This window comes from Eublepharis macularius, chromosome 8 (assembly GCF_028583425.1).
Source record: "Eublepharis macularius isolate TG4126 chromosome 8, MPM_Emac_v1.0, whole genome shotgun sequence".
In the NCBI taxonomy this organism is placed as follows: domain Eukaryota; kingdom Metazoa; phylum Chordata; class Lepidosauria; order Squamata; family Eublepharidae; genus Eublepharis; species Eublepharis macularius.
The window spans coordinates 23,784,793-23,798,909 of record NC_072797.1 but is presented as its reverse complement, the minus strand read 5'-3'; the positions used below and the strand labels follow the sequence as shown (position 1 = coordinate 23,798,909).

General features: G+C 45.3%; 1 protein-coding gene across 1 annotated transcript in view; it reads left to right on the top strand.

Moving 5' to 3' along the window:
* The window catches only part of GDNF (glial cell derived neurotrophic factor), a 28,888-nt gene extending 15,343 nt beyond the window's left edge, over window positions 1-13,545 (top strand). Inside the window, exon 3 of the mRNA XM_054987309.1 lies at window positions 13,055-13,545. Within this exon, the coding sequence (XP_054843284.1) occupies window positions 13,055-13,545 (491 nt within the window). The remainder of the gene's footprint in view (window positions 1-13,054) is intronic.
* Window positions 13,546-14,117: the final 572 nt, after the last annotated feature.

The following is a 14,117-nucleotide window of genomic DNA, read 5'->3' as shown; positions in this document are numbered from 1 at the left end:
GTGTGATCGAAACCCCACATACATCCAGATACTTGTCTCTGGTTTCATTTGCAAAGTGAACACCTGTTGTCTCTTTCTGATGAGAACAGTTGTATGCTTGTACATGCAAGTTCTATGTGCATTCACTGTACCGTGTACAGGGCTACAATAACAACTGCTAACGAGTGACAACAGGAAGATTTGGCTTCTGTGTAGGTCTTCCAGAGTGTCTGGTAAGCCTCTGTGGAAAGCAGGATGCTAGACTGAACGGACTTTACTTAGATCCACCAGACTTTTCTTATGTTCTTCCGTTAATTTTATTCTAGAAGTATTCACTTCCAGAAATAGCTACTTTTTAATCTGCCAGATTTTGAACTTGCAGTCCTTCGCCATACCCGTGGATCAAAATGAGTAGTTTACCCCAAAGTCTCATTGGATTCACAGTATAATAATGGGTCATTTTGTTCTAATTATTATATGCTAAGATGGAAAATGAGTCTCTGTTGCCTAACAGGTCTTACTGGCTTACAAATAAATTCAAGCTGAGGATGATTTACTTTTCAACAAAACAACTTAGTCTTGGGGGGGGGGGGCTAAAGGAAAGAAAAGGCTGAAATCCAGAAAATATATTCTCCCTTTCCCCAATTTCAGCCGTGACCAAACTGATTGGCAGGCAAATAATATGAAGAAACTTTGCCGATAATATGTTTCTACTTATTATGGACACAACTGAAATACAAACCAGCCATAAAAGATGCAAGCCATGAGTAGACATAGGGTGTAACATAGGCAGGATATTATCAGATCTTCCCAGATTTTTTTTTTCAGTGGCAGTCACAGGAAAGGCCCAGTTTGGGCTAGGGGCACAGCACCAAGAAAAAGGAAATTTAACCCTTTCATTCCACGTGGTTTTGCTGCCCAAAACTGGCACATATGCATACATCCAGGGCTTTTTTTCAGCTGGAACGCAGTGGAACGGAGTTCCGGAACCTCTTGAAAATGGTCACATGGCAGGAGGCCCCACCCCCTGATCTCCAGACAGAAGGGAGTTTAGATTGCCCTCCACGCCGCTGGAGCGGCATGGAGGGCAATCTAAACTCCCCTCTGTCTGGAGATCGGGGCGGGGCCACCTGCCATGTGACCATTTTCGCCAAGGGTGATTTAAACTTTTAAAAACTCCCCCCTTGTTCCAGCTGACCCAAAGTGACATCATTGGTCCTGGGAGCATGCACGCGCTTTGTGTGCACACATGTGGTACCAGGGGCACCACCTTCTGCCAAGAGCTGCCCCCTGTGCTGGCAACCCACTGAGTTCCACCACCTCTTTTCCCAGAAAAAAAGCCCTGCAGACATCCCAGCCTGTTACTAGCTCTAAAAGGGAAAAGAAACTGGCACCCGCTCTTTGTCCGTCAGCCTCTCTGGGATGATATTTCAGTTGATCTTCATCTTGCCTAGTTAGACCTGTGCACAGTATTGTGTTAAGATATATTGCAGATACATATGTCTGGTCTGTGCAAGATGAAGGAAGCAAGGTACCCAGTAGAAATTCTGCGGTAATACTATAGAGTTTCTAAGGGTCACTTGACGCACTGACATTACATCCAGTTTTTGCCCAGACATAATGTCAGCATGTAGTTCTATGCCATTTCTTCCCCTTGCCCAACTCAAAGCTCCCAGGGATGCTAGGCCACGACATAGGGTTCCCAGGTGCCCACTAGTGGTGGGCAAACCCCTGGGGATTTGCCCCCTCATCCACCAATTGCCCAGCAATCAGCGGGAGGTAGCAAACTCCCGGAGGTTGTCCACCTCCGGTGGGCACCTCAGGAACACGTGCTGTGTGCACGCTCCCAACCAGCATGGCGATGTCACTTGCATAAGTGATGTCGTTGTGCCAGCCACAGGAGTGTTCGCACGCTTCGTTTGGGGCCAATTTGGGCCCCAAATGGACTGAATCAGCCCCGTGTGGAGTGCAGGAGCACTCTCGCAGCCGGCATGGTAACATCACTTCCGGAAGTGATGTCATCACGCTGGCTGCAGTGCGCATGCACATGAAGATCAACATACTGACAGCACAAGGTAATTGCCAGGTCCCCAGCCCTCCTGGCAGAAGGATAGAGGGACTTGGCTACCCTACCACCACATGGCATCCCTATTTAAATGATATGACTGTGTGGGTTTTAGTTGAGGCTCCAGCAGGGGAGAAAGTAAGATAGTATGGACCAGTATGAAATACAGTAAGAAAGGAGATGAAATGGTACTTCTGCCTTCTGTTTCAATGTCCCAAAGACAAACGGTACTGGCAAGAAATTTCAGTTACTTTTAGTTCTGGCTGCCTCATATTACTTCAAGTGAAAAGGCCACTCAAAACACTATCATGAAGTATTCTGATTTAAAACCTGTTGAAATCTACAATATTATTCCAAGAATTCTCCAGTCCAAATGATTTGTGGTTTGAAAGACCAGATGTACTGAAATCCATTTACTGAAACTGATCCACCAACTCAAAGGCTGAAATGTCGCTCTCCAAACTTACTGTCACGACCCCGTTGTACCAAAGCACTTTGGATTTAAGATAGGCCTTGGGCCTACTGACTTCATTGGACCTAACTGGGCTGAAATCCAAGAACTTCAGTTTTGACTGGGTAGTTTATTGAGCTGACAGATAGTTTAAGTAGTTCAGCTATTTCAGCCAGAGAGCCGTTTACTGTGACTTTTTGTAAACTGACAAGTGTTGTATTAAAGTATATTACTGCCGACTAAATCAAAGTATGGAAAAAATCCGAGTAAGGCTCAAACTAGACAAGGGACTGAGAAACACATGACTAGATTCTAACATTTTAAAAGACTAGTAGAAGCTGCACAGACGCTTGATGCAAATCTGCTCAGTGAAAGAGCTTGTCGTTTTAGCAATTGAAACCGACTCTTCCCCCTCTGCACTACTATTAGCCTTCAATATTTTTTTTAAAAAACTTGACAGCCCGTCCTTTGCCTGTCTTTTTCTTCCTCTTGTGAGGGGCGATAACAGTGCAGGGGAGGTTGGTTGTGATCAGTGAAACCACACGGAGGAAAAAATTAAACCCACTCTTCCCTTTGTGCAATCCTGATGCAAACTGGGCTCCGGTGTGGTTTTTATTAGCGTTTTTTAAAATGTTTTACATGCTGAGGGGATCCAGTCACAGATATCCCTGTGTCTCATCTGTTTTTTTAAAAAAAAACACTCTAAAACTATTTGGTTAAGTACAACAATCTTGTTATAATTCGTTTGAAAGAAAAGCTGTCGTGTTCTCTGCTATAAAACTGTTGTGACTGCATAGAGGTTACAAGCCATAAGCCATTTAGTCAGGGGCCTTTGGGCCTTTTAAACAGCCTGGGAGCAGCAAGCTGAGTCCAGCAGTCCCTGCTCAGACGGGAAGTGGAGATGGCAGAGGCAGTATAGGCTTACTGACTCCCCCTTTCATGCTACTGCCTATGTCCAAGCTGGGTGGCCTCTGCGCTGACAGATGTGATAAGCAGGGCTATGCTTGTGGTCTCTTCGCTATCCAGGACTGAGCCAAACCATTCCTGTGGCTCTGCTAGCAGCCTCAAGCATAGATCAGCAGGATCTTCCCTAGGACTTTGGAGGTCTAGTCTGTCCCTGGAGTTGTGGTGCCCCAAGGACTTTAGTGGAACAGTTTCAGACTAAGAGCTAAACTACAAGAGATTAATTGCATGCGCATGTGAACGGAGTTGCAATGTTAGCTGGGAAGCCGAGTTTTAAAAGATAGATTGGAAGGCTTTGTCAATTTACCCTCTCTACATAACAGCAAACCCTCAGGGGATTTATTTCCTCTTCACCTCCAGAAGGCTCTGTCAGTTTCACCTCCCCTTCTAAGAGGGGAAGAGGAAATAAACCCTCTGAGCAGCCATCTTTGTGGCTCAGTAGAGAGGGGAAATTGACAGAGCTTTCCGATCTGCCTTTTAAAACTCAGCTTCCTGGCTAGCATTGTGACTCCCTTCACATGAGCGTCCTCATGTAATTCGTCTGTGGTAGTTTAGCTCTCAGGGGATTGTACATTACTGCTTCTTATTAAGGTTGTCAGTTTCCAGTTGCGGCCTGGAGTTCTCCTGGAATTACAGATGATCTCTGGAATGCATGGCAGTTTCAGAGGACAGACTGCATGGTGTCACAACCCTGCTAAACTCCCTTCCCTCTTCACACTCTGCCTTCCCCAGATTCCATCACCCAAATCTGGAAATTTCCCAAGGTAGAGTTGGCAGTTCTAAGTATTGTAGCTACCTCTCTCCAGATAGTGGCATAGAATGCATGGATAATTTCTGCAGGTGAAAGCATATTGGCATACGGAGCACAGCTTTCTCCTCTACCAATGACCTGAAACCCCACCACCACCAAATCTAATTCCTGAGGGTGCAGGAACAAGATTCGGGAGGTCAAATTGCCATGGGGGGAGAGGTGAAAAAGTTGTGCTCAATGATCAAATAAGGCATTTCTCTGCCCGATACCTTGGAGAGCTATTGTCAGTCTGAGGAGACCATATGGAGGCAGGTGGATCAATCCACCGATCCTGTATAAAGCAACCACATATATCTGACCTTAAGAAAGGCCAACACTCACATGAGCAGCATCAGATTGTCTCAGGATTTGCAGCAACATGGGCATGCAGAGATACCAGCTTAGATCCACTGGAGTCCTTCCACAGCAGACGGATTTCTCGTGCTTGCTACCTACAATTCTGTAACTGGAGATTCCAGAAGTTGAGCTGGACTCAAGACCTTCTCCCTACTGTATATGTGGTCAATAAATAATGCATGGCCTCAGGGCCGACGTGCCCATTGAGGCAGGTCCAGCCCCCGCCGCGAGCGCTGAGGCACCAGATGGGGCGCATTGGACGCAGGGGTGTGCCCTGCGGAGCTGGCAGCGGCAGCACTGGCGGCTGAGCAGGAGGGATGGGAAGCCGCCTGCGCACCGTCCCAGCCTCCTGCCAAGCCTGGCCCGCAGCTGCTGCAGCCTGCCAGCCCTCCCGCCCTGCACTGCTGCCTCCGCCAGCACGCATCCCCAGCTGGGCACAGCAGCCGCGGGCCAGGCACAGCAGGTGTCCGGGGTGGCGTGCGGAACAATGGAGTGGGAGGGCTGGGAGGAAGCACGTGCACCTCCCCAGTCACCCACTGCACCCGACTGGGAGCGCGGGCAGCCTCCACGCACCATCCCAGCCACCCACCATACCAGAGGGGGCCAGCTTGCTGCGTGATGACATCATCACGCAGTCTGGGGCGCGTGCGCACACTATGTGTGTGCATGTAGGGGCAGCAACGGACCTGACGCTGCCCCCAGCCTCGGGCGCCAGAAACCCTTGGCACTGTCCGTGCATGGCCTCTCTCCTAGCAAGGGAGCCACAATACAAATCAAATGTTTAGCATGAGAGGGCACCCTCTTCAGGGCTGTGATTCATACTGAGTTCACTGTGCCTAGGTTGGTTTTGCTTCCAGTCTACTGAGCTGGAGAGTAAGTATGTGAACAGCACTAGGGAGGGAGGGAGGAGTTCTATGTCATAGCTAGGACCGCAGGGTGCGGTTTTCTATAAGGGTCGCTGATTCCCCATCGCCTGTATCAGAGGCCACCCAGGGTTTATGAAGGAGATCCACCCTTCTTCTCCCTGCGTATTTTGGGTTGCAAATAATGCCGTGGTCTCCTGTGTGAGAGAATGGTTCTCGGGTCTCTTTCCCCTCTTCAGCATCTTCCCAGCAGATGCAAAACCACATCTGCATTCTTCCTCTTTCTGTCTCTTTCTCTCTTCCCGCTGGAATCTTTCCTGGGCTTCCCTCTTCAGATTTTGGAGAGAAGCCACGTTTTCTTTTCAGAATGGTGCTGCTTGGCCAGAAACATTTAACTGTCCTCATTCCTTCTCCTTCCATCCCACTTGCCATCTTCCTAGAGTGGATTGTTGAAGGAAAAGGTTGAGGAAAAGGTGGACTTCTAAATATTTCCGGTAAATACATAAAAATGGCTTCAGCAAGGACACAGTTGCTGAAGATTTTACATCATCTCAGAATCCTTCTCCTATGGATCTACTTATGGAAAGTTTGGCAGCTTTAGGGAAAAATAGAGGTATTGCAAAATATTTTACAAGTAAGAGAAGTTTGTATTCATGCTTAAGATTAGCAGGGCTTTAGTGTTTCAGTTGGTATAACCAAGGCCTGATTGTTGTTTTCTGTCTTTCATGTGGACTTTAGATGGAAACCTTGGTTATTACTTTTAACATAAAGTGGGTTTTTTCTCTATTCTTTCCCTGATTTCTTCAATCCATCCTGTTGTGGAAGTTAGGGATGGGCTCAGCAATAGAACAGCTGCATGAATGGAGAGGAATTAGGGGAAATGCCATTATATTCATGGAGTGAAAAGATACCGGACTATATGTGTAATGGGTACAGATAAAAAGATTTTTTTACCGGGTTTTGTAAAATCTGTGATGTCGAGAATAGTTGGCCACCTTGAAATTCTTAAGTAGCCATTGTTCAGATAAACAATGTGTTGGATTAACATGGTGGTTTATCAGCCAAGACTCACGGGCCTACCTTCAACCAGAGAGACAGTTGGCCTGTCCACTTCCTCCATGAAAGATTGGCACAGAGACCTGGTGACTCTATAGGGCAGGGGTGGCCAAACTTGCTTAATGTAAGAGCCACATAGAATAAATGTCAGATGTTTGAGAGCCGCAAGACATGATGCATTGAAGTGACTTCAGAGGAAGAGGCGAGGTTGGGGTTTATCAGCCAAGACTCACTATGGCAGAGGGCCTAGCGTCAACCAGAGAAAGTGGCCTACCGTCAACCAGAAAGTCTTGAAAGTGGCATCACAGGAAGGGGTGGGGTTTTGGTGCAGTATGCTGGAAGTGACATAATCGGAAGGGGTGAAGCTTGGGAAAAGCCATCACCTGACCTTTGACAAAAGTGATATCACATCTTTGAAAGGCTTCACCCTCAAAGGGGTGTCCCCAGGTATTTTCTGAGTCGGACCTGGCAACACCAACATTTTTATTGAAAATGTGAAAGACATGGAAAGAAAGATGGAAGGGAAAAAAGGGAGGGAGGGAAAGACATGGAAAGAAAGAGGGAAAGTAGGGAAGGAAGCTAAACTAAACTAAAATAAGCTGTACGGCCTGTAGTATAGGGGCTTTTGTAGAATGCGCCCATCTTCACACCGTTTATGGAGCCACTCACTCTGAATGCAGGTTGTTTGTTTTTAGTGCAGCAAAGTCTGGTCATTCATAGCAGGAAGTACACGTAGCCTTGAATGCAGCCTTGGGCGATTTTTTTTTTTTAGGCTATGTGACCAGTTCCAGCTCCACTCTAGTGCATGTTGTGCCAGTGCAATATTTTTTTTAATTTATTTATTTGGGGCATTTCTTGTCACACTTTTCTCACCAGTGGGAACCCAAAGTGGCTTACCCCTCCCAAAATACTGATGCAATTTACAGAAAGAATTTAAATTAACAAAACGGTGGAGAGAAGTAGATAAAACATTGAGGGCTGACCTGCTATCCGCTGGCAGCCCTTCAAGGCCACAGGCTGAAAGCCACAAGCTAAGAGCATTCTGGCTCTTGCCCTATAGCTTGTGCACAAGGGCTTAGATTGCCAGCCTCCAGGTGGGGCCTAGAGTTCTCCAGGAATTACAGCTGATCTTTAGACAACAATTATTTGTTTCTCTGGGAGGAAATGACAGCCTCATAGGGTGGCTTCTGTAGCATCACATCCTCACTGAGCTCCCACCCTCCCCAGGTCCCACCCCCAAATCTCCAGGAATTTCTCAACTCAGAGATGGCGACCCTAACCAGAGCTGAGCCTGGCAACTGGCAAGAGGGTTGATTAAAGCCCAGAAGTGACACATTGGATAGCTCTAGGAATCTCTGGAAACTCTATGATAACCATAGCATTTCCAGTGTTTCCTACAGCTATCCCACATCACTTCTGGGTTTTTCCTGGAAATAGCATTGCAATGTAGCTGACATTGCTGGATTCACTCACCCACCCCCCTTGCTACTTCCTGGAGCAGTGGAGGGTAAACAAGACTGCTGGCATGAGGATTTCAGCCACAGCAAAAGGACATTTAGATGCATAGCAGACTAAGCCTCACTTTCCTGTATCCAAAGCCTGGGTCTGAATCAATCAGGGATCCTCAAGCAGGAACCCTCGACCAATATTTAGAGCAAAAAAAGAGAGAAATGCCATGGTTGTGGGGATGCGAAGCATCTCCCTGAAGTTTCTTTCCTGTTGTGACTTTTCTGCCAGCTGGGCTCTAAAACCAAAAATTGAGCCACGGGCAGCGGAAACAGCCTGATGAGAATACACTGTGGGATGTAAGAGGCAGAAAGAGCTGTAGCTTATTAGTCAAGTACATGCTAAGCACGCCAAGAATGCTGTCTCTGGCATCGCCAGTGAACAGTCTTTTAATGAGTTGGGTCTGAGGAACCCTGAGCCAATTTGCTTTCCCTGTAGTCACACAGAGGAATGCCATTTTTTAAAGCCTGGAGGGGCCCAATTCAGCTAGGGAATATCATGGGGGAGGGGCTCCTGCCACCATTTTCTCAAGCCCGAAAAGCCCTGGTGAGAAATTATTTGCATAACTTTGAAGATGTATATGGAGCACATATAGCTCCAACATTATTTCCCACCTGGACCATTTTGGCTCAGGAAAATGGGTCAGGGAAGGAAGGAGCCAGACCTAACTGGCCCTAGGCTTGCCATGAGCCTGCTGGGAGCTGAAGATTTCCCACCCCCAGCTCCCATTACCCCACAGCACTCCAGGATCCAGTGGAAGAAAAAACAATGTTTAAAAAGACATTGGGCAACAGCATTATGTCATTTCTGGGAGAACCCCAAAGTGACATGTCATTCTAGAAATTGCCAGAAATTCTATGATTATACCATAGAGTTTCTGGAAGTTCTTTGAGTGGCACGACATCACTTCCAGGTTTTTCCTGCATATGACAAAACACCATTGCCTGATGCCCCCTCCCCATATGTCACCCCCTGGATTCCCACTGGTTAACCCTGTTTGGCCCTCCAGTAGCAGCTGTTACAAAAGATATTTTCTTGGCTGTTAACTTGGCAGAGAACTCCGAGGATCCACTCCAAGAACAGACAATATTGAACTGGTTCAGAATAAGATAGATTCATATGGGAGTAGGACAGATGCTGCTACTATCACTCGCCTGGTCATTTAGCATGAAACGCTGGACACAGACACACTCCTGTTTTATATATGACTGAGCTAAACCTTGCTTGAAACAAATGGTTCTGCTCCTGTAATGTGTTGTTTGAGTCTCTTATGCCATTCGTTACAGTATTAATATGTGCCACTTATATTTTATTAAATATTTATACTCTTGCCTTTCCCCTCTGGTTAGGGTGGCTTACAAATCCAAGATTAAAACATAAAAATAAATCCCTGTTAACACACACCTCCTCAACAAAATGCCTGCAGATTAAAAAGAGTCTCAGGCTAGCATACATCTTCTCCTTGTGCATTTTATTCTCACAGCAATCTTGTGAGGTAGGTTAGGCTGAGAGAGAACGGCCCATGTTAACCCAGCAAGTTTCCTTGGCAGAGTGGGGAACTTGAACCAGGGGCATCCCAATCTGTCTGAGGATGATTTTACATTTGTCTTAATCGGGGCTTTTTTTCTGGGAAAAGAGGTGGTGGAACTCAGTGGGTTCCCCTCAGAGAAAATGGTCACATGGCTGGTGGCCCCGCCCCCTGATCTCCAGACAGAGGGGAGTTGAGATTGCCAGTTGAGAGTGGCACGGAGGGCAATCTCAACTCCCCTCTGTCTGGAGATCAGGGGGCAGGGCCACCAGCCATGTGACCATTTTCGAGGTTCCAGAACTCCGTTCCACCGCGTTCCAGCTGAAAAAAAGTCCTGGTCTTAATTAAGAGACAGTAATTCTGGACAGCATCTGTCAGAACAATCATGTAGTAAGTGCCAATGATACATTCCACTTTTACAGAATTGTTGGCTTGGCTGAGGAGATGGTTGATCTCCAGCATTTTCTTTGACACTCTTCCCCCCTACCCAGGTTATGTGAAAATATTAACGATACAGAAGAGACAGAGTTTTTTTAAAAAAAAAAACAACCTTGAGCTCTTTTCACCTGCGAATTCTGATGGCTCCCAGAAAATAGAGATCCTAGAGGTATGACAGGAAAAATAGCACCATTCAGATGCTATTCTTTGCCAGAGATACCATTTTTGTAAATGGATCTGGAATCAGATGCTTGAAGGCATTTAACACTTCACCATCTGATAAGCAAGAACAGTCACCACTGAAAATGTCAGTTTTGATGGGGAATTCTAAATCGGAGGATAGACTCATCATCCCACCCCCACCCCCCAAACTCTGGCAAGCTAGCAGGTAAGGTAATGAACCAGCACACCATTAATCATTTAAAGATTAGTTGACCTCGGTATCTTTGATGTTATATTTCATTCATGAATGCCGCTATCAGGTTTCCATTTCACCATACACATTTTGCTACTGAGCCTGTTCTTATTTGCAGGTATCAGTTTTAATTGTTTAAATCCTGTTAAGGTTTCAGCACAATAAAAGCGAATTTTGATTCCTCTGCAATAAACTCAGTGACTGGAAAGGACCTGTTTAGTATTAGGATTATCTGCCACTACATGGTTGCGCTTGCTTTTTCTGGCTTCGGAGCATGTTATGGAAAGATCGAAAGACAAGGACAGCTCGTCTTCCCTACTCTCTTCAAGAACATCTAATTAAGCGGGCAGGAAGGGTCTTATTTAAAATAGAATCTACTGTGAAGTTTTCAAGCATAGTCCCCATTAAAAAGAATGGGAGCCTTGTTGCGAGACCTCTGCTGGGGTCACCTTGATAAGCGCAGTGAATGTGAGCATGTGTTTCCCGATAAGTGATCCACCAGCAGTGATTGACTGGTTTGAGGGTGGAGCAGGCACACTGCTTGCTCCTTGATGCAGAAATCACTAGATTGGACTGGGAATGCTGAATATGAATAACGATGAACCCAGATCGTCATTCAAAACAAAGGCTGCCTCGCAGGAAAAGGCACCTCCTGCTGCCAAAGCAACAGCCAGCGGAGTGGAAATGGATGGGGATGGCGTCTGCGCACCCCAACACAGCCTTACTGCTTGCCTCTTTTCCATCTGTCAAATTGATGCAGGAGCGTCGGATGCACCAACAATTGTGACAACCCTCTACCCCCTACTTAACAACCCCGCTGTCCCTCTTAACAGCTGAGATAGAGCAAAGCTGCACTGCAAATCAGCTGGGAATGAAAAAGAAACTTTTAACAGATGATGGAAGGGATGCAGAGCTTAGTGCAACCTTTTTGAGGTACATAGCTCTCTCCCCCTCCCCCCCCCATTGCTAGGGTTGGAGGCTGGAGACTCCTGGAATTACAACTGATCTCCAGATGCAAAGATCAGTTCCCCTGTTAAAAATAGCTGCTTTGGAGGGTGGACTCTGTGGCATTATGCCCTTCTGAGGTCCCACCTCTCCCCAAACCTAACCCTTTCCAGGCTCCACCCCCAATGTATATATCTTCAGTGAGATCTTTTTTCAATAAATACAAAATACCACCAAACATTAACCTTACAAATTGGATCATACTGTCACATTTTGCTGGAGCAAGCACATTTCCAATGCTGTGGGTGGGAGCAATTTTTTAATTACCCTCCCATTCTAGGCTCCCACTTAATGCCCACTGCTATTCTTAGGGATTTCCTGAACATCGAGTGAAGAATCTCAGGGAATGTGCGGAGCTACAGGGTGGGCTGGGGACTTGCAAGAAAAATTCAACTTGCAGACAGTTGGACAAAAGAAGTATGTCATCTCATATGAAGCATATTCTTCGTTTCTCCAGAAATAAAGGAAGACCAATTTGGAGCAAATTTATTACTTTATTATCTTGCTTCTTCGATCCTTATAAAATTGGTTGTTTTACAGTGCAGTTCTAAGCACACATTCTAAGCCCATTGACTACAGTAGAGTGAGTTAGAAGGGTGTAACTTTGCTTAGGATGGCACTCTTTACTTCCTTGTTCTTCTAAAGACAGGATGTAGGTCATTTTACAGTTTTTGGCATAGCAAATTCTAACCCCCACTATTAAATACAATATAATTGGGGGGTGGGAATACTGAATAGATACATTCATATAGATCCGTTAAAAGATCAAAGGCTTTGCCCTGATTTTTCCGTTGCTAATTTGACTTTATTTCAGTTCTTTCAATGGGTAAACGTGTTAGGCCACAATCCTATGCACATTTGCTTGGGAATAACTCCAAATGAACTCATTAGGTCTGGCGTCTCAGCAAATAAGAACATGATCAGGTTGCATTTCTGTTGCAGCAAAAGCAGTTAACCGTATTGTGGTTCCTTAAACACTTACCGTGTTTGTTTATTGTTGCATAAGCTGTCATTAATGAAGTGAGAGTTATAGTAGGAGGATTAAGCTAATCAGCTTGCAAATCTCTTTTGCATCATTTGAACACCATTTACAACATTTGGCCCACAGTCCCTTTTTGTTTTTAAGCAGAAGCAAAGGAAAGCAAAAAAAAAAAATTGTCTGACCTTGTTATGAAGAAAACTGCCTTTGATCCGAAGGAAGATGTTAGCCACAGTTTTGCAATAATGTTTGTGTGTGTGTTCTGTGCCATCAAGCCAGTTCTGACTTGGTGACCCTAAGAATTAATGACCTCCAAAATGTCTTTTCGTTGACAGTCTTGCTCAAACTGAAGGCTGTGACTGCCTTTATTGAGTCAATCCATCTCATGTTAGGTCTTCCTCTTTTCCTTCTGCCTTCAACTTTTCCTAGGACTATGATGTGAACCAAGTATAATAGCCTCAGTTTAGTCATTTAAGCTTCTAGAGAGAATTCAGGATTCAGTGTTTGTAAGACATGTTAAACCTGTATTAAATACGGTCAAGGAAAGATTGAATTTTGGTGATAATATAATTGTTACCCTGCAACTCTATGATGACCAAACAAGTCAGAATGTTTATAGATAAATATTCACCAAACTATTTTCTTTCTTTTCAAAACAGCGAATATGCCTGAGAACTATCCCAAGCATCTTGGTGATGTAGTGGATTTTATTCAAGCAACAATCAAAAGACTGAAGAGATCACCAGATAAACCAGCTCCGTTTTTTTCAAAACGGGAAAGAAACCGGCAAAATTCAGCAAAAAACAGTAACTCCAGCAGCAGAAAGGGACGGAGAGGCCAAAAGGTCAAAAACCGGGATTGTGTCCTAGCAGAGATACATTTAAATGTGACTGACTTGGGTTTGGGATACTCCACCAAAGAAGAGCTTATTTTCCGATACTGTAGTGGGACGTGTGAATCCGCTGTAACCTTGTATGACCAAATTTTAAACAATTTAACTCAAAATAGAAAGTTGGTCAGTGACAAAATCAGACCACAGCCTTGCTGCAGACCCATTGCTTTTGATGATGACCTTTCATTTTTGGATGATGACCTAACAACTTACCATATATTAAGAAAACATTCCGCTAAAAAATGTGGATGTGTCTGACGTCCTTTTGTGTCCAGACAGTGCTACGCTCTTGCATTCCTGCTAAAAATGGCAAAGAAGGGACCAAGGCTCCCAAAGAAATGGAATGATGGCTTAGAATGAAGGAAGAGGACCAAGCATACAGGAGAGCAGTGGTCGTGGGAGCCTGGTTAGTTGAAATCCGGTACAGGAGAATTGGAGAAGAGGCAACAGTTCGGGCTTTTTTGTTTCTACAGGAAGGCAAAATACTAGGTGGCAAAGCTCAGGGGAGAGATCCAGGATGGATGGAGATAATCTACACCGTTCGCTTGAGGTGACCCATCATTGGCAATACTTGGCTAGGCTGGTGCTTAACAACACAACTTCTGTTTAATAACTTGCTTCACTCTCAAGTTTTTCTAGTCCTAGAACTGGAAGTAACAACCAACAACCACTGGCCTTAATTCCAGTACATAGGCACAATTTGACCTTCGCATTTAAGAGAGAGTGTGGTAATTTTAAGGTTTTTGAGATGAACGGGCATATAGGTCATATTAGTGCCAGATAATATGGCAAAAGGAAATGAAGTCAGAGAGATAACCCTTAGACACAAA